Source organism: Phocoena phocoena, chromosome 13, assembly GCF_963924675.1.
Source record: "Phocoena phocoena chromosome 13, mPhoPho1.1, whole genome shotgun sequence".
Classification (NCBI taxonomy): domain Eukaryota; kingdom Metazoa; phylum Chordata; class Mammalia; order Artiodactyla; family Phocoenidae; genus Phocoena; species Phocoena phocoena.
In genome coordinates this window covers 71,491,229-71,517,935 of record NC_089231.1, presented here as the reverse complement: position 1 = coordinate 71,517,935, position 26,707 = coordinate 71,491,229, and the positions used below count along the sequence as shown (strand labels likewise).

Sequence of the window (26,707 nt, the reverse complement as noted above, 5' to 3'; positions counted from 1 at the left end):
CCCCATACTGTGTTGCTTGGTGTTCCCACATATGAAGTTGGGCCTGTGTCCACGTCATGCTGGACTGTACCAGGAACGTGGCTCACTGGCTTAATTGAAAGGCCTAATTTGCCTCACGCAGCAAGATATCTGGAGGTGGGCAGCGGCTGACTTAGGTCAGCACCTCTGAGAGTCTCTTGGGCTTTCCCTCCTGCTTCGTGCCTCATGGTCCCAAGGTGGCTGTCACTTTTCCAGCCATTCGGTCCACTTTCAGGTGGGAAGAAGTGGGAAGCCAGAGGGGCCATGTCAGCTGAGTTTGCAAGAAAGCAACAGCTCTCCCTGGAGCACCCTCCCAGAGGGCAGTAATGGGTCACACGGCCACTGCTAACAGCAAGAGGGTCTGGAAAAGTCAGTGTTCCATGCTGGAAGTTGGCCACGTTGGAAATGGCCATTGGTCGTTCAGATAGCATTGCCGGGAATTCCGTGGCGGTCCAGTGGTCGGGACTCCGCGCTTCCACTGCAGGGGGCATGGGTTCAATCTCTGGTTGGGGAACTAGGATCCTGCAAGCCGCGTGGTGCAGCCAAAGCAACAACGGCAACAAAAACCGAATAGCATGGTTTAGTACAGTCCGGCTTCCTTGTCAAGGAAGCCTGGGGCCTCCAAACCAGGATACAGGACAAGAGAGAAAATCTACCCAGCATCTGTGTGCTGTGATGTGAGATGTGTGCTGGGCACTGGGCTTCAGGGATTGGAGGACACAATCCCCACCCTCCAAGGCCCCCAGTCTGCTGGGGAGCAAGCCTCAGGGAAGGGAAGGAAGGCTGAGGTGGAAGGAACAGGCCGGGTGGGAGCCGGCCCAGTGGCCAGAGTGACTCCTTCAGCCTGGGTGAGTTCGGATGATGGGCCAGCTCTAGGCGCGTGACGTGGAGCTGAGTGGTGAGGATCTGGACAGCAAGCTGGGCTCTTAGGAGGCCCCGGAATCCTCTGACAGGTGGCTAATTTCATTTGTTAATGGCTTCTTGTCTTTCACTGTTGAGTCCAAAGGGCTGGAGAAGAATGGAGTAATTTATATCTCAGCTGATTAAAGTTCCTTTTCTGGATTAAAACCAGCCAGACCAGAAAGCTTTCATTTCCTAGGTCTTAAAATGCAAATGACCAGGGCTTCCCTGGTGGCGCAGTGGTTGAGAGTCCCCTGCCAATGCAGGCGACACGGGTTCGTGCCCCGGTCCGGGAAGATCCCACATGCCGCGGAGCGGCTGGGCCCGTGAGCCATGGCCGCTGAGCCTGCACGTCCGGAGCCTGTGCTCCGCAACGGGAGAGGCCACAACAGTGAGAGGCCTGCGTACCACAAAAAAAAAAAAAAGCAAATAACCAGTTGTGCCTGAGATTTTGTATTGGGAAGATTTTGTATTTATTCATTTACCCAGTTCTCTCTCCACCCACTCACTCATCTACCCTCCCAGCCATCTACCTACCCATCCATCCATCCTCCACCCAGTTATTAATTCATGCAAAGCTTTACAGATACCAAAGATGAACAAGCTAACTTGTCCTCAAATCGCTCACATTCCTAGACTGTAAAGCCAGGACGGTACAAACTAGTTATTTGTTGATTTAGTCACTCACTCTTTCTTTCAACAGAAATGCATGAGTATCTACTATGTGTTATGTGCTGTTTTGGGCCCATCAGGTACAGCAGTGAACAAGACGTGGTTCCTGCTCTCCTGGAGCTAATACTCTGGTGTTGGGTGGGACAATGTGGGGTTTTCCAGGAGCTTCGAGGGGGTTACCTGGGGAGCGGTGGGGATGAGCCTTCAGGGTTAGAATAAGGGGCGTGATGTTCGCCGGCCAGAGGCGTGGAAGAGCCAAGGGAAGTTAGGACCAGGGTTAGAGAAGGTCAGAGGTGCGGCCTGGAGCCCCCTCTAGTGGCATTGCAGAGAAGGGTTGGAGAGGGTAAACTGGAAGCTTGGAGACTGGTTAGGATGTTGGAACAATTTGGGCAAGACGATTAAAAAAAAAATTACTGTGGTTAAATACACATAACATAAAATTTACCATTTTAACCATTTTAAGCTTACTATACATCTATAATAATGTATGTCATTAGATAAATTCTCGGTGTTTTGTAACCATCACCACCATCCATCGGCAGAGCTTTTCTCATCATCCCGAACAGAAAGTCTGTCTGTGCCGTGAAACACTAACTCCCACTCCCCGACTCCCACAGCCCCCGGTAACCTCTACTCTACTTTCTGCCTCTATGAATTTGCCCTTTCTGGGTACTTCATATAAATGGAATCATACAATGTGTATCCTTTTGTGTTTGGCTTGTTTTGTTTATTTATTTGTCCGTGGTGTAGCACGTGTCAGCACTCCACTCCTTTTTATGGCTGAAAAATAGTCCGTCATATGTACAGAACACATTTTGTTTGTCCGTTCTTCTGTGGATGGACACTTGGGTTGTGTCCACCTTTTGACTATTGTGAATAATGCTACTAGTGACATTGGTGTGCAAGTATCTGTCTGAGTCCCTGCTATCCATTATTTTGAGTCTATACCGGAGAGTGGAATTGCTCAAAAAAATATGGTAATTCTACGTTTAACTTTTTGAGGGTTCACCACAGTGGCTTCACCAATTTACATTGTCACCAGCAATAATGCACAAGGGTTCTAATTTCTCCACATCTTCACCAACACTTGTCATTTTCTGTGTTTTTTTTAAAAATACTATCTATCCTAATGGGTGTGAAGTGGTATCTCCTCGTGGATTTGATTTGCATTCCCCTAACAACTAATGATACTGAATATCTTTTCTTGTGCTTCTTGGCTAGTTGTGTATCTTTGCCCATTTTTGAATCAGATTGATGTGTGTATACACACACACACACACACACACACACACACATATGTATATCCTGGCTATTTGTCTCTTATTAGATACGTGATCTGCAAATATTTTCTCCCATTCTGTGGACTGTTTTTTCATTCTCTTAGTAGTGCTCTTTGATGCATGAAAGTTTTCAATTTTGATTACATCTATCTACTACTTTTTTGTTGTTGCGCAGAAAATAATTTTTTTAATTTGTGTTATAATATGCATACCAAAAATAATTTTTTAGTTGAAGTGTATCTTAAGCCAGAGAGCCTGGGTTTGAATCTTAACTCTGTTACTTCTCAGCCATGTGACCTTGTGTGGGTTAATATCTCTATGCCTCTGTTTCCCCATCTGTAAAAGAGGGATAATAATAGAGCCAACTTGTTAGAAATGAACTGAGTTTAGATGAATTAATGTCAGAAGGCACTGTGAACAGTGGTTGACACCTAGTAGGTGTTTTTTAAGTGTTTGCTGTTGTTACCGTGACTGTATATCATATATTGAGTTTCTACGTGACAGTCCCTGCGCTGAGTGCTGTACAAACGTTATTCCACTATCCCATTGAATCCTCTCATACCCCAAGAGGTTGTCCCCATGTTGTAGATGAGGAACCTGAGGCCTGGGCCCTTAGACTTTGTTGAGGGCCATATCCTGGCATTTTCCCCCTGAGTGACCCCACTGTATCCTGAGGTGCTAGGAAGATGCCCATTTTAGAGATGCTGAACTCGAGGCTCAGAGAGGGGAGGTGACTGGCCCAAGGGCACACAGCAAAGGAATCGCAACACCTGGATTGATTCTTGGCCTGTGGACTCGCCCCTTGCGGCCGGGGAGGGGTGAGGGCGTTTTGTGAGGACAGGGGAGTCCTGCTGGGCTGAATTCTGTTTCAGTTGTGCCCCTGGAACTCCCGGGGCTCTGTGGGTTCCTGGGCACTGAGGCCACGGAGGACCCCCAGCCAGGTGCCTGCCACCCACAGAGGCCAAAGGCCAGTGAATGACCTGAACACCTGCTCCGCTTGCGAAGCCTCCCTGCTGGGGCTGGGCGGGCAGCTTGTGGGCGCTGGGAGGATATCCTGGGACCTGTTCACCTTGTCCACGTGTTAACCCATTCCGTGCCATGGCACACTGCCGCCATTGCACAGGTGAGGAAGCAGAGGCCCAGAGGGCAGAGGATGATCTCGTCCTTTAGTTTCACCTCCTTGGGAAAATATGTTGATGTGCCCTTGCGTGAGAATGATGCTAATACTAGAATAATCCTGACTCTCATTTCTTTTTTTTTTTTGTAAGAAAGTAAATCATTAATGAACATACACTTTCAACTGCTAACAGTCACAATTACTTGCTTCACCTGTACAGGCGATTGAGACACAGCACCCTGGCAGGGTTGCTGGGGCCACACCATTTCTGCTTCCAGGGTGCACACAAGCGCTCTTGTGTATATGTACACACACACACACACACACCTGCGGGAACCCCGAATAAACCCCACTCGACCCGTATTCTCATCTAACCTTGTTCAGCTGCCACTCTCTGGCTTCGGACACCTCGCTGAGCTTTATTTCCCTCATCTGTGAAATGGGGTGAAGCCCACTCCATGCCCCTCACAGGCTGTCATGAGTGGATGAGAAAGACATTGGTAAATTGCCAAGTTGGACTTAGTGGTCCAGGGCCCAGGCAGAGTTCGGAGTTCATTCCAGAAACGTTTGCCGAGCACCTACCGCACGCTGGAGAGAAGCCAGGTTCACATCGGTTCCTGGAGGATAAAATCCCGTCGCACTCAGGCTCCAGTTCGTGGGCACAAACGGCCTAAAGGACTGTGTGTGGTTTGGCCCCTGGCCACCCACGTGACCTCTGCTCCCAGCACTCAATCTCCACTCACCCCACTCAAGCCACACTGGCCTCCAGAATGTTCCCTTCACATGCGGGTGTGTTTCCAGCCAGGCCCTTAGCACAGGCTGTTTGCTGTCCTCCAGATTCCCTCCTGACTCCCCTCCTCTCAGGGCATCTCTCAGCTCAGTGTCACCGCTCAGCGGGGCCTTCCCTGATGCCACGTCTCTAGAAGGACCGCAGACGCCTGTGTCACATGCAATGTCCTCCCGTCACCCCGTGTCTTCCTCCCCCATCAGAGTGGAGGCTCTGAGAAGCAGGGAACACCCAGCACGGTGCCCAGCACATAGCAGACATGCAGCGCGAGGGTTTACTCCACTTCTGGTATACTCACAAACTTGTGCATCCATCAAGCAATCAATTTGAGAAGATTTTCATTACACCCCAAGGAAGCCAAGCACCCCTTAGCAGTCAGTCCCTGGGCCCCTCCTTGATACAATTTATCCACCTCCTAGGATGTGCCAGGCACCGTGTTCGGTTCATTCTCACGGTGACCCTATGAGGTGGGAACTATTCTTGTTCCCATTTTCCAGTTGGCAAAGCTGGGGCCCAGAGAGGTGAGGTCACTTGCCCACATCATGAAGCCAGGAGGTGACAGAGCTGGGATTTGAACCCACACGGAGCTTGTGCTTGGAGGATCTAACACATGAATTTGATGTTTCCCAAACCCTAGTCATTCTCATGTATCACTCTGAACATTTTTCATTTTCATGAACCACCTGGACTAATACATAGTTAACGTTTTTCTTGGACTTGGCTCACTTTTCAAAATGTAACAGCTTTATCAAGATGTAATTCACATGACATACAATTCACTCATTCAAAGGGTAGAATTCAGTGGTTTTTAATACGTGCAGCCATCACCACAGTCACCTCTAGAATGTGTTCCTCACCCAAAAAGAAAGCCGTACCCATTGGCTGCCACCCCCAGTCGGTCCCCAGCCCTAGGCAAACCCTCTCCTGTTTTCTGTCTGTAAGAATTGCCTGTTCTAGGTACCTTGTATAAATGGAATCACACAGCATCTGTCCTTCTGGGTCAGTCTTATTTTACTCATCTTTATGTTTTCTAGGTCCATCCGGGCCATGGACGGATACTCTGTTCCTTTTTACGGCTAGATAATACTCTGTCACGTCAACATACCACACTTTGGCTGTGTGTCGATTGATGGACATTTGGTGTGTTTCCACTTTTTGGCACTCCCCTCATTTTTACAGTCCCCTTGTACCGGTTTCATTTCTTCACTCTTCTAACCTCTGTCTGCACTTACTATTTATTTGGTTCCTGATCTCCTGTCTCCCTACCGCGAACAAGAATTGAGGGATTTCCGGGCTCCTGACTCCTTTGTTCAGCGCCATGTTGAATGAATGAGTGAGCAAGTGAACCAGAGGCTGAGTCAGCCGCTGAGCAGGGAGGACGGATAGGCACGTGCACAGCTAACCGGCCTGGCGAGAGGAACAGCGCTCGGACACCCTTGACTTGGTTGTGGGGAAGCCAGAAGGGCTCGAGGTACAGTGAAACTGGGTCTTGGTGGTGTGTAGAAGTCAGCCAGGTAGGGAGAGGCAGGAAGGGCAGCCCAGGCAGAGGGCTCAGCCTGAGCAGTGGCCGGGGGGCTTGACCTCTTTGCCTTTGCAATAGAGATTTGTTGTCCTCGCCACACTCCCGGGAGGGGACCCCTGTGCTCGCAGGGTGGCCTTGTCACTGAGCAGAGAGGAGGGCTTGGAGCAACGCAGAGAATTTAGTCAGGGGGATGGGACAGCGCTCCGAGGACCCCATTCTTTCCACCTCAGAAACCCCCTGACCTGGTGATTCCCTAAGTGCCGGCTTCAGATAGATGCATTCAGGGCTTCTGAATCCAGATTTGTGGGCGGTGTCCCTCGAGATCCTGTATCAGGGGCTACCCTCAGAAGCCAGGCCAGGCAGGGATGGGAATTTTTAATGACAAACAGTGTAGAGGGCGGGGGCCCTCCCAGGGTGGTCCTGCCCAGAGTGGCTGGACCACCCGATGTTCCAAGCAGAACTGATGATGGGGATTTGATCTCATTGTGAAATCTCACTGTTTTTATACATTGGAGAAAAAAAAATTTTTTAACCACACCCAGCCACCTTCAGTTAACACAGGCGATATTGGCAGTCTCGATTCACATACGATCTCGCTGAATCTTTGCCACAGTTCATAGGGAAACAGAGGCTTGGGAAAGTGGGCAGGTGCCACCGGCGGGCTGGGTCCAGGGATGTCAGACTCTTGGAAGCCTCCACCTTCAAGGGGCATCAGAAATGCCCTGAGTGTCCTCCAGGGGGGGTCTTGCTACAGTTTCTGTTCTCTCCCCCACTCGTCCTCCTCCCAGATTAAAGGAAAGCACCAGTTTCCTGATGCAGTGTTCACAAGTGACCACCAGAGGGCAGGATGGGGGCGATCTAAATGCTTTCAACATTTTGCTTTATTAGGAGTTTTTAACCCCTTTTGCACTAGGGCCTTCATTCTAAACCCGAAAAAGCCAAGTCTTCCACGGCCATTTAGATTTTTATTTTAACGCTTGTCACTGATTTTGGAGCACGTGTCACTCAGCTTGGGTCCCCATCAGGTCTCTTGTCAGTTTCGATTTTGCAAGCCAGTCAGGGCTGCTGGGCTGAAGTTGGGACGTTCACCTGCAGCCCTTACAGCCCTGGCCACCCCAGTTTGTTTTCACTGCTATTGTTTCTCTTTTGAATAAATTATTTTTGGGGGAAAAAAAGTTTCCCCAAAGTTTTATTTCTAAAAGAGGTGTGTGTGTGTGTGGGGGGGTGTATGTGTCCAGGGGGTGGGTAGCCCATAATGAGAGCCCCATGAATATAGAAATGGCACTTCTGACCTAAGAAGATGTATTTCCAGAGATGCTAAATCTTCTACTTGAAGACAGGGTCTCCTGAGAAGAGAAACGTTTGGTCGTATCTCAAGCCTCGGCTCCATGCCACTTCCTCTAAGAAGCCCTCCTGGGTTGCACCCTTTCCTGTGCACTCCAGGCCCTTCAGCCTCCAGTGCCATAATTTATTTCCAAGTGCTTCCCTCCTGTAGATTCTGAGCTCTCAGAGGGCAAGAACCTGGTCTCCATCATTCTCACTCGATGTCCCCACCACCTCACACTTCATCCTCAAGGCTTTCAGTGAGCGAGTACTTGAAATCTGCTAGGCGCTCTTCTGACCTCACCTCACCTCATCCCCAGCTGCCCTGTGAGGGAAGAAATTATTATTGTTGCCGTTGTGGTCGTTGTTATCTTTTTCACCGACCTCGTTTGGCATCAGAAGGAACCGAGGCACAGAGAAGGGGAGCAGGTTGTCCAGGACGACGCCATTTGGCAGGGTCAGAGCTGGGATTCGAACCCAGGCCCATCTGAGTGCAAATCCCTGCTCCTGGCAGCTTCGTGCCCCAGCACACTAGCATCATTGTAGGTACTCAAGCAGGGCTCACCGAGTTAGCAGGGAGAGCTCTCTGGCTGGGGTCTGGGTGCACGCAGCCCTGCACACGCCTGCCTGGGGCTCTTCCTGCCGCCGCCGCCCACCTCCCTCCGTCCTTCGCAAGCTGCCTCCTCTTTCTTCTTTCTTCTCCTCCTTCTCCAAAAGCCTACTGAGGTAGAATCTACATCTTATAAAATTCACTCGTTTTTTAAGCGTACAATGTAATCATTTTCAGTAAATTTACAAAGTTGCACAACCATCACCACTGCCTAATACCAGAACCTTCTCGTCACCACATTAAGAAACCCCGTACCCATTAGACCCCGGCCTAATGTGTCCATCCTTGCGCCTTCTCTGGACATTTCCCACCATGAGGTCTTCCCCCCTGGTTTCTCTCCCTGAGCACGGTGGTTTCGGTGCAGCCAGAGTGCCTCCACCTTTTGTGTTGGCCTGGCTCCCTCTCAGTGCTGGTGTCTTCCCTGTCCCTCCCTTCCCTGTCTGCCTCTCCTCACGGTGGAGAGAACCCAGGGGTCAGGCTGGGCGAAAGCGGATGAAAAATGTTCTGGTTTGGTTTTTTTTTGGGGGTGTGTTTTAAGTGATTTCCAACGTCCTGCAGTTGATAACGCCCTGTGGGTTGGCCGTGCCCTGGTGGGATGGGCTCAGAGTGCCTTGTTTGCAGTAGATAACCCCCCATCCTGCAGGGCTGACCCCAGCTTGGACCCCTCCTTGTTGCCCTGCCATCCAGGGCGGCTGAATTTGATACACCACTCGTCGGTCATGGCCAAGGTGACTTGAGTCCTGCCTGAGAGCTCCATGCTCTGAGCAGTTTATTACACATATTTCTTAATTTCCTCCTCCCAGCGACCTGGTGGGACAGGCACTGTCGTCATCTCTATTTTACATAGAGCTGGGGCACAGAGACGTTAAACAACCAGCCCGATATCAAAGCTGTCTAGTGCTGGGACGAGGATTCGAACCCAGGCAGTCTGCCTCCAGCATCCACACCCTTTCCCTGCACTCTGGCTGCCTCTGTGAGACTAGCCATCCCCTCCCTGGGTCTCAGTTTCCCCTCCGGACAGTCTTCTGCTCTGTCTGTGCCCTGACCCTTTAGGGGATTGTCAACTCCTGGAAGATGGGGGCGTGTGTCTGGCTTCTGTGGGTCCCTTTTGGTGGCTGAGGAGCCGCCATCACACAGTAGGTCTGCCTTCTGTGTGTCATGGCTTCCCAGATCTAGCAGTGAACTCCTTGTCAGCAGGAGAATTGGGAACCCTCTGCCTTTCAGGAAGTGGTTACAGAGCACCTGAGTGCTGGGCGGCGTGCCAGTCCCTGGGACCTCCTTGCCTGTGGGGAGCTCACAGCCCTGCGGGGAGGACAGGCGCTCATCACGAGAAGCACCTTCATATACTCGAAGAGGAGGCCCAGTGACTCGGGCTCGCTCACTCAGAGGGCTTCCTGCGGACGTGCTGCTTGCACCGGCCTTGAGCGATGGTTGCATTTCCACAAATAGAAAGGGCATTCCCGGCGGAGGGCCCTGCCTGAGCACAGGCTGGGAGGCTGAGGGTCCATACACGGTTGAGGAATGGGTGTCACTGTGATGGTACGTGGAGGCTGTACGGCTAAGGTCACTGAAAGCCCAGCCAAGGCTGGGGTGCAGGGAATGTGGCAGGGCCAGTGGCCCATGTCCTCATGCAGGAATGCAGACCCTTGGGCCAGGCCAGCCTTCTTTTCTAGGGACGACGGAAATCTGCATTGCTACCCACCGTTGCAACTCATTCAAATAAAACAAAATAGTGTGCCTACCTCCCCCTGCCCCCCGGCCCCCCAAAAAACCTGACACAAACAGAGTCACTCCTGGGGGCTACCAGTTTTCATCCCTGTTTTCCTTCGTGAACGCAGATGTTGATTTTTAACAGCCTCCCGTCATTTTTATAGGCAAGAGATTTCTGCTCAAGGCTAAGCCCTCTCAGTAGGTTGGCATGGTTGCTTGTACATTCAGTCTTTTCTGGAATGAATGAAGGACATTAATAAGGATCTCCCGAGGACCTACTGTGGCCGGGTGTCATCTTGGGACGTGGGGAGCCAGGCTGACCAGGGTGGGGGCCCCTGGGGAACTGACCTTCGAGGAGGGATGGAAGGAGGAATCACCAGGATGCAGAATATTCCTCCAGAAGTGGCGTCGTGGGGCCCTGTGTCTGGGGGCCACCCTGAGCCTGGGCTGGAGGCTGCTGGATGGTTAGCTCTTAATCCAGAGACCCCGGCATGAATAGGCGCGAACTAGGTGGAGAGGAAGGGGCGTGTGTTTGTTTTCCAGGGCTGCCGTTATGAATCACCATGTGCTTTGTGGCTCAGAAACAGTAGATACTTATTCTGTGTCCGTTCTGGAGGCCAGAGCCTGAAGTTAAGGTGTCGGCAGGGCCACGATCCCTCCAGGGATTCTAGGGGAGGATGCTTCCTTGCCTCTTCCCGCTTTGGGGGCCCGAGGCGTTCTCTAGCTTGTGGCCGTACCCCTCCAGTCTCTGCCTCCGTCCTCATGTGGCATCTCCCCGGAGGTTGCGTCTTCTCTTCTGGACACTTGCTGGATTTAGGGCCATCCAGGGTAACCCAGAATAGTCTCATCTCAAGATCCTTAATTTATTAATAATTACATCTGCAAAGACCTTTTTCCAGATAAAGTCACATTTACAGGTTCTGGGCGGACGTACCTTTCGCGGGGGCCACCATCCCATCCGCTACAGGGAGAACAGCATGAGCAAAGGCCCTGTGGTCGCCTGGCGCGCCCGATTGGGGTGGTGTGGGGTCAAGTGGTAAAAGGTGAACAGGGGTCTGGGGTGGGAGGGATGGGGAGCCTGGGGAGGCATCCAGGGTGTGTGTGGGGTGCCTTGGTCACCATTGTGCATGCAGGTGGTTCCCCTGGCCAGGTGAGAAGGGTCCTACAGGGCAGGGTGGGACCAGCACAGCTGATCAGAAGGCGATAGCCCTGACTAGGTAGGGTCGCTTTGGGCCTGGAGTGGAGATGCAGCAGAAGGCCCCCTGCTCCTGGGAGTGTGACCTGGTGACTGTGGCCTCCTGCAGGCTGAGAAAGCGGGACTTTGAGCGGGTTGGGGGTGGGGGTCTCCATCACTGGTGCCTGCCCACCCCCACCCGCCTCGTGGGGGCTCAGCTCTGTCTCCACCTGGGACTTGCCAGGTCTGACTTGTTCACTTTTCTTTTTATCCTTCGCACCCCCGCCCTGTCTCCTGCCTTTCTGCCTCCACCCCACCCCCTTCCCTGCTCGCACCCCACTGCCCTGCTCTCTTTGTCTCCTCGTGGTCTCTGACTTTCTTCGGCTTCATCTCTTTTCCCGCCTGTGTGTGTGTGTCTCCATCCCCCTCAGTGACCGAGCCCCTTCCCCCGATCTCTGTCATCCTCTCTGCCTCTTCTAGCCCATTTCTCTCTCGATCCATCCCCGTCAGACCTATGGGAGGCAGAGCAGCTGGCCGTCAGCAGCCTCCGTGTTCCTGGTGGTGGACGGTTGCTCCCTAGGACAGGCAGACTCAGCTAGGGTCACCTCCCGCTGTTCTGTTAGCGCCTCAGCGAGCAGGACCCCACTTTCCAACTGGACCATCAGCCAAGCAGTCAGAGGGCAGGGGCCAGGCTGCACCTCCACCTGCGCCATCAGCTGGGGCCGGCCCCCAACTGGCTGTCCGTTGGGCAGTGAGCGGCGGGGACCCCTCGCCTGCCAGATGTGGGGCGCCGAGTCAGAGGGGCCATGGGCCTGCTTCTGAAGAGCTCAGAAGTTCACGCCGTGGCTTCCTCCGCCGCTGAGCTCAGCCCCGCGCTGGTGTCCTCGGGGGCTTCCTGTCAGCCGCTCTGTCCCGGGTCGGGTTGTGGGTCTGATGTGTACGGTGCGCGTGGTCCCTGGGGCCGGGGGTGCCTCTGCGCCAGCCCCCGCCTGGGCTCTCGTGCGGGGCGCTCGCCGTGCGCCAGTCCAGTTCCGGTTCAGGCGGGGGCTGACCTGACGGAGGTGGTGTGGAGCCGGGGCTCTGCGGCTGCCCTGCCGCTCACCTCGGCAGCTGCCTTTGCTCTCGAGCTCCAGCTTCCTCGTGTGGCCCGTGGAGATGATAATGTTTCCCCCAGGGAAGCACCGTGAGGACTAAACGAGATGCTTTGGTATTATTCTGCCTCATCCGAAACAGAAAGCCCTGAAACGCAGGGATACTCCATCCCATTTTACAGAAGAGGTAACTGAGGCTCAGGAAGGTGGGGTGACTTGCCAAGATCACACTCTTTCGAAGGAAGTTCCCAAGAAAGGTCACCTTGGATCAGCCTTAGGTGTGCTACAATTCGCATTTTTAGTTTCTGAAAAGGATGCTCCCCCTGTTCCCACCACCCTCCCCCCAACCCCAGCTGGCAGATGGTGACTCTGGGAGCCGGTCTCTCCCTTCCTCAGCATCCCCCTGCTCGCACCCTGGGCCTCCTGCCCTCGGGAGTGGACAGAACCCAGGACTGGTTGGGAGGCCTGGGTTCCAGCCTTGGCTCAGTTTCCACCTTTCTGTGTGACCTCGACCAAGTCCCTATCCCTCTCTGGGCCTCCCTTTCCCCCCTCTGTAAAATGGGGACAAGCAGGGCCTCCTTCCAGGGCTGCTCAGAAACTTAACTGAGTCAGAAGGAACTTGACTGAGCTGGGAGGGGCTGTGTGAACCGATGGGATCCTGAGTTGATTTATTTCCTTTATATGGAAGGATTTGGGGTGGGGAGGGCTCCCCTTTGGTGTGTGGTTTTGGGGAGGAACTTGTCCTCGCATGACACACTCACACACACAGGCACACACTCAGTTCTGGGGCTTCATCCTTGCTCTTCCCACCACTCAGCGGAAAACCCCCAGGCCCAGAGCACCCCCAGGAGGGTGCAGGGTCCAGACCACTCAGCTAGATTAGGGAGGGGCCACCCCTGGGCCCACCCCCCTGGAAGAGCCACTGGAGATGCTCCAGGCGGGGCCCTGGGACCTGAGCGGCAGCTTCCCCGCGCCCTTGGCAGGGCCATCCTGCCAGTCCCCTGGCCACCAGCCGGCCCCTGAATGATTCATGCCACCTTGAACTTGACTCCTGGTGTGACAAGCCGAGCGGGAAGAGCCGCCCCCTCCAGAGGGAGACTGGAAGCGTGCACAATGCAGGCAGCATAACCCCCAGGCACCAGAAATGGAGTATTATTACTGCCCCAGCTTGTTGAAGCTCTTGCGGTACCTGTGGGTGAGTGCGGCCGTCCGGACCCGTATCTCCTTTTTCTTCTCCTCTTGACTCCTGCCAGCTTTGCTTCCTGGCTCTGTCTGGTCAGCAGTGGCTCTGTTTTCTTTAAGAAATGGTGGTTGTTTCAAGGAGGAGGGGGTGTTGGGAAAGGGATGGGGTTTGATTTGGGAGGCAGAGGGGACTCATAGAAGAGGACGAGGTCCTGCCCCGGGTGGATCAGTGGGCATGGCGGCCACCCCTCCCGTCCTCGGAAAAACAGGAAAAACAAGGGGAGCGTTAGTGATCTTTCCAGAAATCGACGTTTCTTTGATTTACCGGACTGTTCTTTACTCTGAAATTACATCCTACTTGCCTTTGTGTGCACGTAAAAATGTCTCATCTTTTATGAGTTGGAAAGAATAGATTTTGTTTTTCTTTCAGTGAACTTACTAAGCAAAAGTAGAAAGTTGGAACCCTCCCATTGTGGCCTCTTATCTATATAACAGAGGGGAAAAAAAAAAAAACCTCCAAACTTTTTTTGGCAAAATGCCAAAAACAGGGAACCCACGTGGAAGTGCTTTGTGGGGTATAAAGTGCTTTTCAAATCTTGTTTTGACTCTGAGATTGATCTGCTGTGTGTCCACAGGCAAGTTGCTTCCCCTCTCTGGGCCTCTGTTTCCTCATCTGTGAAACTAAGGGGTGGGCAGTAGATGATGGTGGGTTATGTGACATTCATCAGGGCTCCGTGAACAGAGGGGCTTAGCAGGGAATTGTCACAGGTGGGTCTCAGAGTTTTCCAGAACATTTGCCACCCAGCTGAGAATGCCCAAGAAAGTAAGACTTGGGACATATTATTTTTCCCCCTGCTGAACGTTTGCAAATACTTCAAATGCCGAGTCACCCAGGGAATTTTCCGGAGCTCCTAAAAATACAACTTTAGGAAACATTGTCCTTCAGCTGCTCCCCACCCCAGCCCAAGTCCCCTGCAGCAGTTGAAAAACAGGAGACACCCCTCACCCCCGCCGAGTCCTTCTCCTTTGATCACTGACTTTTGATTATTGTCATACTGTAAACATAAGGGAACATTAACTGGTTTATTTTTTTTTTAATTACAGAAATAATTTATGGGCATGGTAGAAAACTTGGAAGATATTGAAGAGCATGAGAAAGAAATTAAGCAGCCCATGGTCATTTGTATTTGGGGATTCTGCTGCCTACTGGGGCCTCATGACCTTGGTGTGCTGGACACACAGGCGCTGGGCTTCAGTGTTAGGGAGGCTGTGATATTGTGATTTATAGTAAGAAATACATATTTGGTTTTTGTTCCTGTCTCTGGCACAGGGCTCCTAAAACCCTTGGTGTTTCCAAAGTGATAAAGGTGTCTAGATATTCACACATGAGTTCATGTTAATGAGATGACTTTTGGCCTGCACCTAAGTAAGGGTGGGGGCTGGTTTCCAGGGAAACCAACCACGTGAGCTCTTCCTCTTTCCCAGGAAGCCACGTCGGATGGAGAGTGGCCAGCTAAGCATCGATTATTGTAAGGGTCCTGATGGGCGGGGGGTAGCCCTCCCCATCCCTGCTGTAGACTCACGTAGCACAGAATATACATTCACCCGTCACTCCATCCTCCTGGGCCACTCACTGCTCTCAGTTTTCTGCTCCACGTCACCTCTTCATAATGTTTCAAAATTTTGGAATACTTTTAGATTTACAGAAAAGTGGCAGAGATGGTTGGGGGAGTCCCTGTATACGCTTCACCTAGCATCTTACTGTAACAACCATAGTATATTGTCCAACGTAAGAAATTAACATTGGTGCAGGACTGTTAACTAAACTCTAGGCTTCATTCCAGTGGTTCTCATCCAGGGACGACCTTCAGGGGACACTTGGCAATGCCTGGTGACATTCTTTGATTGTCGCAGCTGGGGCGGGGGGTGTGATGGTGGCATCTTGCAGGTGGAGGTCAGGGATGCTACTAAAGATGGTACAATGCACAGGGCAGTCTCCCACCCCCCAAACAACCACCACCAACAGTGACCCGTTCCCAACAGCAGTCGCACCAAGGCTGAGAAAGCCTGCTCGATTCGGATTTCACCAGATTATCCACCCATGTCCTTTCTCTGTTCCAGGATCCAACACGGGGTCCACGTCGTATTTTGCCTCTAAACTTCATCCATCGCAGTGAATGAACGAGTGTAGAATATGCACGTCTCAACTTTATATGCCCACTAATACGGGGAACATCTGTCCACATCTGGAAGCCCCCTGTAAACGTGTTGCTTAGTGACTGCTAACTACCCGCATTTGTCGTCAGCCTTGATTTATCAGCCGTTCTCCCACGGTTGGACACCTGGGTTACTCCCAGGCACTCACTACATGCACAGCTTAGTGATGGTCATTCTCAGCCTTAAATCTCTATTCACTTTTCAGGTTCTTTCCTAAGTCAGCTTCTTAGAATTGGGGCCAAGCGTGGGCTGCAGCAGGTTTCTGCAGAGCTGGTCATTTGTCGGTGGGGTGTCGGTGGTCTCCTGTTGCTGGCCCGCATCCCCCACATAGCTGCAGTTCTGTTCTGGGGGGGGAGGGGCGCTGCCCCCACCATCAAGCCCAGTCACTGCCCAGCATCAGCTGGGAAGTGGGGGAGAGATTAAGTTTCTGCTTTAAATCATTAGTAACTGTAGCTGGTGGCTACCCCTGCCATGGCTGTTTTGAGTTACTTAATCTCCTTTGTTGCCGAGATAACCCAGCCAGACTGTCCCAAGGCTGGTGGCCTTGCTGGGGCGCTAGCAGCAAGTTGGTTGCTTGTGGTTGTCAATTGCAACAATAATAATAACAACAACGGCCACCGTCACCACCACCATTCCTACTGAGCGCTCCCAGCGTCCGGGGCCCGTGCCTTTCATGGTTATCTCATCCTCACGAGAAACCAGAACCTTACGTGTGGGTCTCATTATTATCCCCGTTTTGCAGTTAGGGAACCTGAAGCTCAGAGAGGTTAAGCTGCTCACTGAAGGCCTCCCCAGCTAGGAGGTGTCAGAGCCTGTATCTGAGTGCGGGTCTCCCTTTATGACATGTCAGCTACTTCATTGAGTCTGATCTTCCTGTTTCTCAGATGGGGAAACTGAGGCCCACGGGTTGAGGTGACTTGCCGGCCTACAGGAAATCCTTCGACCTGTATCAGCTTTTGCAAAGTGGAGGATTATAGAAAGATGTTGCACTGGGCCAAGCTGGGCTCTGGAGGGGAGAGCCCTGGCTTAGAATCCCAGCTCCACCAACAGCAAGTCACATTGCCTCACTGAGCCTCAGTTTCCCCATCTGTACGTGGATTGTGCTGAGAATTAGCTAAGACAAGGGGCATTAGTATCCTTGGCACAGGGCTGGACTCAGAGGAGGCACTCACCATCTAGATGTTCTTGTTTGGGGGTGGCAGGAGGGCTCTGATAGAATGGGAGACACCCCCCGAGACTTTCCCTGGCTCCCCAGAGGCTGCCTGTCCAGCCAGCCCAGAGAGCCTGAGCGCTGACTCCTGGCTGGCCACCTTCCTTGACTCCATGTCACCCACAGCCAAGAGGGTTGCCAGAGTGTCACTTCTGACAGCTTCTTCAGGAAGAGGCTATGTGACGCAGAGACCAAGCCCAAGGGCGGAGCCCTGTGCTGTTGGTGGCGGGTCCCTTTCCGCCCCTTTCAGACGCCTCCTCCCCGGGGTCTGTGGTCCGAGGGCTCCGTCTCCGTGCAGTGACAGGGGAACCACCTTGTTTTCCATGGTGGTTGCTGAGCTTCATCTCCCTGCCTTCGACTCCATGGCCAGATTTTTTTTTTTTTTTTTTGGTGGAAAAATGTCCAAATGTCTAAATGTGGTTAGACTGGCCGTTCTCTCCCCAGGGCCTCCTTGTTGCCTGGTTACTCAGCTTTGTCCCTCCCTCAGCCTGTCATCACCTCCAGGAATAATAATACCAGTCATGAGACGGGGACGTGCATTCCTCTCTCACCCTCCAAACCCTTGCACGTGTGGCATTGCGGTTAATCCTCCCAACAGCCCCGAGAGCAGGGTATTATTATTTTACAGATGTGAAGCCTGGAGCTCCAGGGGGATGAGTGCCCACCTGATATGGACCAGCTGGCAAGGGGCAGAGCTGGGGTTTGACCTCGGGAAGTCTGGCACCAAAGCTAATGTGCTGGGTTATGGCATGCGGCTTCCCTCAGGCAGGAAGGACGCCCATCTTCACCCAGCCCCGGGCACGGTGCATAGTAGGTGCTCAGTAGACACAGCGTGTGGAAGGCGTAGTGAGGGCTGGATGGCTGTGGGCTTTATCGGGGCGCCTGGCATTCCGCACACACCTGTCCACTATTACCATTGCTACTGCTGTTATTTTTACTACCAGCTCCTGAGTCTCAGATCTTGGCGGTCTCGCTCTGTGCTAAGGGTCCGGTCTGGCTTTGCAACGTCTGTGGCTGAAATAGGAGAACTGGCTATTTTTGTGCTGTTGGAGCCAGGGCTGAGGCTTGGGCCACAGGCAGCTTGTGTCATGAGACTTGAGCCCCGGGTGCCTTGTAAACCCAGTTGCAGGGCAGAGAACTGGGGTCTTGGTCCAGTCCCCACTGAGCAGCTTGCTAACGGAGTGGAGAGCTTCAGGCAAATCTCCTAGCCTCTCAGAAAGTCAGTTTTGCTGTCTGTAGAGTGGGAATGATAATAACATCTCCCTCGTGGGAGGTCTTGAGGACTCAGTGAGGCAATGCCAGCAAGCCCAGGGCACAGTCGGTCCTGGATAAGTGTTAGCAGCTGATGCCGGTGTAGACAGCTAATGGGTCCTCAACTCAATTCAATTCAATTATACGCCTGTGGCAGGGCCTGCTCTCAGTGTTTGAGATGATCCGTGAACCAGACGGTCAGAGATCCCTGCCTCGGGGACTAACGTTCCAGTGGGGGGTTCAGGCAGTAAACAATGGGCGTTTGTTTACAGGAGCACTGTATAGTATGTCAGGAGTCCGGGCGGCTGCGAAAAGAAGGAGGGCTTGGATGGGTGGGCATGCCCCGAGAAGGCGACACTGGGACCGAGACTTTGGAAGGGGGGAGGGAGTAGGCCCAGGGAGGTTGCAGGAAGAGGCAGCAGCCAGTGCAAAGGCCCTGGGGTCCATGTGTGCATAGGCAGTTCTGTGGAACCAGGAGGAGGCCAGTGTGGCTGCAGCAGAGAGCGAGCGAGGGGATGGGAGTTGTCAAGGTCATGTAGGGCCTGGTAGCCACCCGGAAAACTTTGCCTTGTGCTCTGAAGGGGACGGAGCAGTGGAGGGTGTTCGCTTGGAGTGGGAGGGACACAGTCTGACTTGGGTTTTGAACAGACAAAGGCAGAATCAGGAAGACCAGCGAGGAGTCTCTGCAGTTGTCCAGGTGGGAGATGATGGTGCATCAGACCAGGGAGGTGGTGAGAAGTGGACAGATTCTGGATCTGCTCTGAAGGTCAAGCCATGGGATTCGCTGATGGATTGGGTGTGGGTGAGAGAGTCACAGAGACACTGAGGATTTGGGGGCTGGCGAAGGGAAGGATGGAGCCGCCGCTGGCGTCCGTTAGGACAACTGCAGAGGGAGAGGGTCCTGGGGGCAGATCAGGGTTTGGCTTTGACTTGTGGAGTCTGGAATGTCTGTTAGACATCCCGCACCCTTTCCCCAGCCTCTCTCCCCCTGTCTGTATAGCGGAGGTAATCCTGTCCGTATAACGGAGGTAACTCCTGACCTGCCCGCGTCTGAAGGTTGTTGAGATGCTTTGGTGGAGATTTGAAAGCACCTCCGAGGAGACGGAAGATGCCAAGCCCATGCCGGGAGGTTCTTTAGCCCCTGAGATATTTCACGCTGATGGGCTGAAGTGAACAGCGTTCCCTACTCTCAGACGGAGGTCTCTCAGGCTGGCAGCCCTTGCTGTCCCAAAGGAGCCATTGCTGGGTTTCAGACATTCCAGGGATTAGAGCCATTAGAAGGGACATGCCAGTCCTATGACTGCCAAGAGGAATGATAAATGCAAGGTAGAAGCTCTGGAGGGGTGGGAATGAGGGCAAAACACTCCCGGGAGCCAGGAGTCTGGGGTGTACTTGTTGTGTGACCCTGAGGCGATTGCCTGCCCTCTCTGGACCCCAATTTCTCTGTTGGTATAGTGAAGTATTGGGCTGGATTCTCCTTGAGGTTTTTGACTGTGCACAGTCTCCCAAGTCTAGGGATCCAGTAAAGAATGGAGCTTTGGGGTCAGACAGACCTGGGTTCGAATTCAGGCTTCCCTGCAGTGTGACCTTGAGCAGGTGGCTTCCTGTCTCTGAGCCTCAGTTTTTTCACCTGGGGATGAGTAATCCCCCTTTCTCAAATGGGGATTATGTCAGCATCTCATTGTGGAGACCAGTGTGGGGAGCACCTGGCACATAATAGGCACTAAGTAAATGCGGGCCGTTATCTTTTTAATTCCTTCCCAAGGGAATTATCCAAACTGACTTGATACAAGAAGTGGGCTGGGGGGCTCACTGGAAGAATGATTTCCAGATGGAGACGCTAGAGGGCACTCCTGTTCTAACAAATCACTTGAGCGGCTGCCTTTTTAAAGCAAGTGCAGGGCTACCCCATTTCCACACCTGAGCGTGTGTAACCCTCTCCAGAGAGGCGGGCGCTCTGATTATCTCCATTTTACAGATGGGGACACCAAGGAAACCTAACTTGTCCAAAGTCGCATAGAGGGGAGGCCTCAGAACTGGGTTTCTAGGGCAGGGTTTTTCCCCGCTGGAGCCCATGGTCTCTCTCTGCCCCTCAGGTCTCCTGCCGCCTGAATCCTAAGGCCTGTGAAGGCTAGGGAGTCACAGAAATGACGTTGCCACCAAGATCAGCCTCGGTGGGATAAGCCAGGCCAAGGCCAGCCCCAGACCTCCAGTTATTTCAGCTGGCAAATCCAATATGAAGAGGGTGGGGTATAGTATGGAGTGTAAATGATGGAGCAGATTTTGCCAAATTTTGCTAAATCCCAAGATGTTGGTCCTTGCAGAGAATCTGCGTCTATTTTTTGGGTAGCAAATCTGGCCTCAGTCCATCAGCAATGGAGGGATGAAAAGCTTGATGCAGACCGGTGCCCGCTCTGCCACCCACTCTTGTCCCTGGTGGGCAAACGGATTTTCCAGAGCTGAAAAGGCACATGGCTTTGGGAGTTTCGAACTGAATGAACACATGGTTTCCATCCTCGAGGCAGAACGGGTGAGGGGGGAGGCAGCCTGGGCTAGCGGGACAGCGTCACCGAGTGGGGAGCCAGGACGCTGGGCTGCTGGGCTGTGGTCCTGGCCGTGAGACCTTGCTTGTGCTGGTCACTGCCCCTTTTCCGGCCCAGCGTCTTCACCTGTGGCATGCAGTCATCGGCTCGTCTCAAAGTTGGCTTGCTGTGCTGTGCGCGTGTATTGAGTGCCTTTTCTGGGCTGGGCCCCGAGCTGGCTCTTAAAGCCTGAGTAGGATGAGGGTACGGGGGGCGGCGTGGGGACAGGGCATTTAGGTGGCGGGACCAGCATGTGTGGAGGCCTGGAAGTTCTGGAAGCGGTGGGAGGTTTGAGGTGTCTTTGTTTGGAGCCAGAAAAACACAATGTAAGTATTTCCTCAAGGGTGGAATAGTGCATGGATGAGAAGGCTGAAAACTCTTTGCTTTCTTTTTAAGAAAACCTGGTGGGGTTTGGGTTTTTTTGTTTTGTTTTGTTTTTTAATTTTTATTGGAGTATAGTTGCTTTACAACGTTGTGTTAGTTTCTGCTGTACAGCAAAGTGAATCATCTGTATGTGTACGTATACTTCCTTGTTTTGGGATTGCCTTCCCATTTAAGTCACCACAGAGCACTGAGTAGAGTTGCCTGTGCCATACAGTAGGTTCTCATCAAGGAAAACATAGTGCTTTATGTAGAAATTCTGAGGTAGGAAGGGACAGCTGTTTGCAAAGGTATTCTGTTTAATGTCATATTAATATTTTGCATTAAGCCTACTTGTATTAATAAAATATAAGCACATTCATGTTAACATCATATTATTTCACAGTTACAGTATAAATACGATAATATAGTAATAGGAGATCTTCATGTACCTCTTCCATTGTGTCAGTGTATGTATTTGCTAGGGCTACCCTATCAAAATACCACAGTCTGGGTGGCTTAAACAACAGAAATTTATTTTCCCACAGTTCTGGAGGCTAGCTAGCTGTCCGAGATCAAGGTGTCGGCAGGTTTGGTTTCTCCTGAGGCCTCTCTTCTTGGCTGCAGAGGGCTGCCTCCTGGTTTGTCCTCACATGGCCTTGCCTCTGTGCACCCCAGGTGTCTGTGTGTCCAAATTTCCTCCCTATAAGGGCACCAGTCTCATTTTTACTTAATTATCTCTCTAAAGGCCCCATTTCCAAGCCCAGTCTCGTTCTGAGGTACTGGGATTAGGGCTTCAACCTATAAATTTTGGGGAAACACTATTCAGTCTATAGCAGCCAGGCACTAGGCAAAGCACTTCATATTACTTCGTTTTATCCCTTACAACAGTCCTGGAAGAGAAACACTAATATCATCCCCATTTTACAGATGATGAAACCGAGGCTCAGAGAGGTTATGTCACCTGCAGAAGATCACACAGCTGGTTGGCAGAGGAGCTGGGATTTGATCCCATGCTGTCTTGCCTTGGAGCCTGCACTATGCTAGTATATGTTTATAATTTGACTTGAATCCCAGGGAGGCCTTTTTCTTTTTTTAACCTCTCACATTCTATTGAATGTACCCAATATTTCCTCATTGCCTTTCTGTACTCTGCCCTGTCCTTGTTTTAGGTGTAATTGGAAAAGACTCAGAGGGGGAGCGAAGGCCCCTGCCAGACCCCAGTGCTGCCCCAGCTTGCCTGGGCCCTCGCTGGCCTGTTGGCCACCTTCCCAGGAGGGGCGTGCCGGGGGCTGCCTGCTCCCCGCTCTGCCCCCAGCCACCCATGTTTGCCGAGAGCAGCCTGGGGCCCAGTGAAAGCAGCCTTTGTCCTCCAGCCGTTCCTCCCAGAGGGATGACCCTAAGTCCCAGCTTGGGAACAAAGCAGCAACCTGCCATGTGAGTTCAGGTCAGCACCAGTACCCTGTGGAGTCTCCAGGCTAAACACGGTGCGGGGAGGGGGCGGCCTTGGCTACGGGGTTGCGAAGTTAGGTGGGATCCAGAAGACGGCAGAGCACTCCTGTGTCCTGAGCGATGATGCCAGGGGCTCCTGTGTGCACAGAAGTTTACAGTTTATAAAGTTGTTCCATGCTTTTCCGGGTTGGTGGAGCCTCCCTGATTGTGCACATCATAAAGGGCAGGAACTCAGAGAGACAGGTAGCAGTTTTTACATGGAACCACTTCAAAACATCGGGGTGTAAGCCAACCACTATTTACTCTGCTCATAACATTCGGTGGGTCAGGAAATCGGGTAAGGCTCCGTGGGGATAGCAGCTCTGTGATATTTGGGGTGTCAGCTGGGATCCCCAAACAGCTGGGGGCTGGAATCATCCAGAGGCCTCTTCACCCACCTATCTGGTGCCTGTGATGACTTGGAGGCCGGACTTTCTGGGACTGTTGTCCAGGCACCTGTCGTAGCTTGGGCTTCCTCACAACATGGAGGCTCAGGGCTCCCAGAGCAAGTGTTGTGGCCAGGAGGGCAGACCTCCATCACCCTTTATGATGGACGCAGCCTCAGAATTCACGTAGCGTCACTTCTGCTGCTCTCTGTTGAGCAAAGCAGTCACAAGCCCCCCAAGATTCAGGAGGAGAGGACATGGATCCCCACCTCTCAGTGGAAGGAAAGTCAAGGAATGTGCAGCCATGTTTCAAAGCTGCCACAGCCAGAAATGAAAGTAAAATTACTAGGTGATGTTTATTGAGCACTTACTATGTGCCAGGCACTGTGCCAAGGGCTTCCCATGGATGAACCTACCTAAGCCTCCCCACAGCCCCAGGGGGCAGGGGTTTCGGAGCCTGATGTTTTCCCGTCAACCTTTCAACCTGAGCAGACGGAGGAACCCAGGGAGATCGACAGGGCTGCCATTTGTTTGGTGTTGAACATGTCACTGTGGGAAGTTGTGGGCCGGTTTGTTTTTTTTCCCCTTCCTCCTCTAAACTTAGAATATTCCTCGAGTTCTTGAAAATTCTCACTTAGCTGTCTGATTCATCTCCTCACTCACCAATTCTTCCCTTTAGTGTTTATTTCGAGCAGTTTCTCTCTCCCTCCCCCATCACCCCTTCTCCACCCTGCAGCTCGTGGGAAGGGAAGGGACATCGCAAACTTCCGCGCTGCCTCCTCTCCCCAGGCTTCTGAGGAAACAGGGGGTGGGGCCTCGCAGTCCTGCCTGAGGAACCGAGGCATCACTCGGCCTCCTGTGTGTGCCGGCTTTGCTCTTCCTCCACGGCCAAGTCTGGGGCTCACTCATCTGCCTCCCAAGGGTCTGATGTACAATAGGTGCCTAATATATGTTTGGTGAACTGAACATGTAAATGATGGAGGAAGGAAGAACGGCTGGCTCTTCAAGGGCGGAGGTTCTCTCCTGTGCACCTCTGCATCCCTGGCACGCAGTAGGCACTCAATAAATGTTCATTGTACCAAATGAAGGAAAGAAGGAATGGGTGGATGAGACAGGGAGCAGCGACTGGGCCTTACATTTGTATCCTTGTCACGTAACGCAGTGCTGGATGCCCATTCATTCCCTCGGTGAATGAATGAATGATTGACTCCAGTGAACTCTCCACCAGGAGGGGATGTGTCTATTTCACATCTGTATCCACAGCCGGGCACACAGCAGGTGCTCAGCAGTGCCTATGGAGCTGAATGAAAGAAAGAGGGAATGAAAAGGATGACTAAGTGAAACTTCTCATTATCAGGGACCTTGCCTTGTTCATCTCTGTCTCTCCAGTTCTCAGCACAGAGTCTTGTATACAGTAGGTGCTCATTCAATGTTGAATGAATGAATGAGTGAATGAATGAAAAGAGAAACTTCTTGAGGGTAGGGACATGTCTTATTTGTTTCCCCACTTCCTAGAATGGGGCTTGGCACACAGTAGGTGCTCAATAAATGTCTGTTGAACTGAACGCATGGATGAATGAGCGAGTGAGTACGTAAGTGAGACTTTTGGAGCGTAGGGCCTGTGTCTTGTTCCTTTCTTTCCTCAGGTCCTAATACCAGGTCAGACATACAGCAGGTGCTTAGCAAATGCTTCCGCGCTGCCCCGACCTTTGTGGGAGTGTCCGTCCATCCCTGAGAATGGACTGAAAGGGGAAGGCCGACTGGGGGCACCTTGTCCGTCTCAACTGGCCCGCACCCTGCCCGCCGGGCCCCACAGCCGGGACTTCCTGTTGTTCCCGTCTGCACAGGTGGACAGGAAGTCCCCGAAGGCCTGCCCAAGAGCTGCTTCCCATATTTCCTTCATGCCGGACTGCCCTCGGTGGGACCCAGGCGCCACACTGGGCCCCAGCGCCGGCTGGCCGAGGAAGAGTACCCCCCAGGGACCCCACTTCCTGACCACATTAGCACTTCTATTTTAGGGCCTGCTGAGTTTTTGCACAAGGCAAATGAAGCCTGGGAGAATATTCCACTTGGAGCCAGCCCCTAAAATCACCTTGTTCTTATTCTGGCCTGTTAACCCCCTCCCATCTGAGCAGCAGGAACAGAACAGAGAGTCAAGGCTTTGGGGTCTGAGAGAGCAGGGTTCAGATCTACCTCTGTGGCTTTAAACTTGACCCTCAGTTTTCTCATCTGTGAAATGGGCTTTATAAATATCCACCCACACCCCGCCCCTCCTGTTTTCCCATCTTGGCCACATGTCTGTTCCTCTTTCAAACTCCCCGTGCTGAGGCTGCCCACTCCCGGAGTTATGATGTCAGTAGGTTCCCAGCACTGTGTTTAAAAAACTGTCTGCCCTGCTTGATTCTGAGAGGCAGTGGCTCAGGCTAGGTTCCCTAGAAACAGAGCTTGAGACGGGGATTCATGTGTCCACGATTTAGTGACGGAGAACTAGAGTCGGCCTGATCCCTGGAGGAGTTCTGGAGGGGCGACAGCACCACAAAGTCAGTCCCTGCCTTAGAAGCAGGGTGGCTCTTCCTCCACCAGCTGAGGTCAGCTGTTGGAGAAGCTAAGGCAGTGAGCGGTGGCAGCCAGCACCACAGAACCTGGGGGAAGGGGGCCCCAGCCAGTACCAGGGGCCTGGGAGGGACACCAACAGCATCTACTGCTGTCAGGCAGCCTGGAGAGTTATGGACCCAGTGCAGTGAGATGCTGGGTGTAGATTGGCTGGCATGGAGGCGTCGATGCCTACTAAGTAGTAACTTGGTAAAAATGAAGAGCTCTGAAGAAGATGGAAGTGGGTATATGGGTGTAATGATGCCGTTTGTTCCTCCAGCACGTACTGGTTGAGCGCGAGAGGCCAGGCTCTCAGTGGGTGCACAGGTGTGGACCCCACATTCTGTGCCTCCAGGGAGGGGTGACACCCACATAAATGGATACATGGGTAATGGTGCTGTACCTGTGATGTCTCCACACATTGGTGGGAAGGTTAGGCCCATTTTTAGGGGGAGGAAATTTAACACAGGTGATGGATGTCCAAACATTCAAAATAGTTTATTTTTCCTTGATTTGAGAAAGTAATACGAAGACACAGTGAACATTTCCAATAGTGCAAAATAGCATAGCGTTCTACAGAAAAATGTGTCTCCCTGCTACCGCCAACCTGCAGTCCCACTCCGCTAGAAATTGGTGACAGTTTCATGCATCTCCTTGCAGAAATATTCTCTGCGTACATAAGACTCTCTGTGCATGTATCTGTATTTCCTGTGTATATACACATATTTTTAACACCAGTCAGACCTTGCTATACATAGTGTTCTATGCCCTGATTTTTCTTTTTTTCATAATGATGAGACCTTTCCCTCTTAGCACAGTAGGTCTATCTCAGTCATTCTGATGGCTTTATATTTTTCCTCTCATTGTATTTATTGAACCAGTCCCCTCCCGATGGATATTTAGGTCATTTCCAGTTTTGTGCACCGTAAACAACACTGCAGCGAACATCCTTGTGCAAACGTCTTGGTGCCCTTGTGTGTTGCATCTGTCTGCAGGGGAAATGCCTAGCCATGGACTTGCCAGGTCATTTGAAGGTTGAATAGGGTTTTCCAGGTGGGCTGGGGCTGGCAGGAGTGGGAGTGAGGGGGAAGGGGAGGTGTTCAGGTATGAAGGACAGCATGAGGACATACAGGAGCTGGAGCTGAGAGCAGGGTGGCCTGCCTCCATCACAAATGTGGTCTGGGTCCCAGCCTGATGTTCAGATGCCACATCACCTGCCGAGTTTCACTCCA

General features: G+C 52.3%; 1 protein-coding gene across 2 annotated transcripts in view; it reads left to right on the top strand.

The window, feature by feature from the left end:
- Positions 1–26,707, top strand: part of KIAA1671 (KIAA1671 ortholog) — a 127,397-nt gene that overhangs the window by 24,417 nt on the left and 76,273 nt on the right. The window contains exon 1 of one of the 2 annotated variants that reach the window (XM_065889989.1): positions 13,188–13,399. The exons of the other annotated variant lie outside the window; for it this stretch is intronic. Within the exon in view, the coding sequence (XP_065746061.1) occupies positions 13,349–13,399 (51 nt within the window). The 5' untranslated portion in view covers positions 13,188–13,348. Of the gene's footprint in view, positions 1–13,187; positions 13,400–26,707 lie in introns of those variants that run through there. 2 annotated transcript variants of the gene reach the window in all.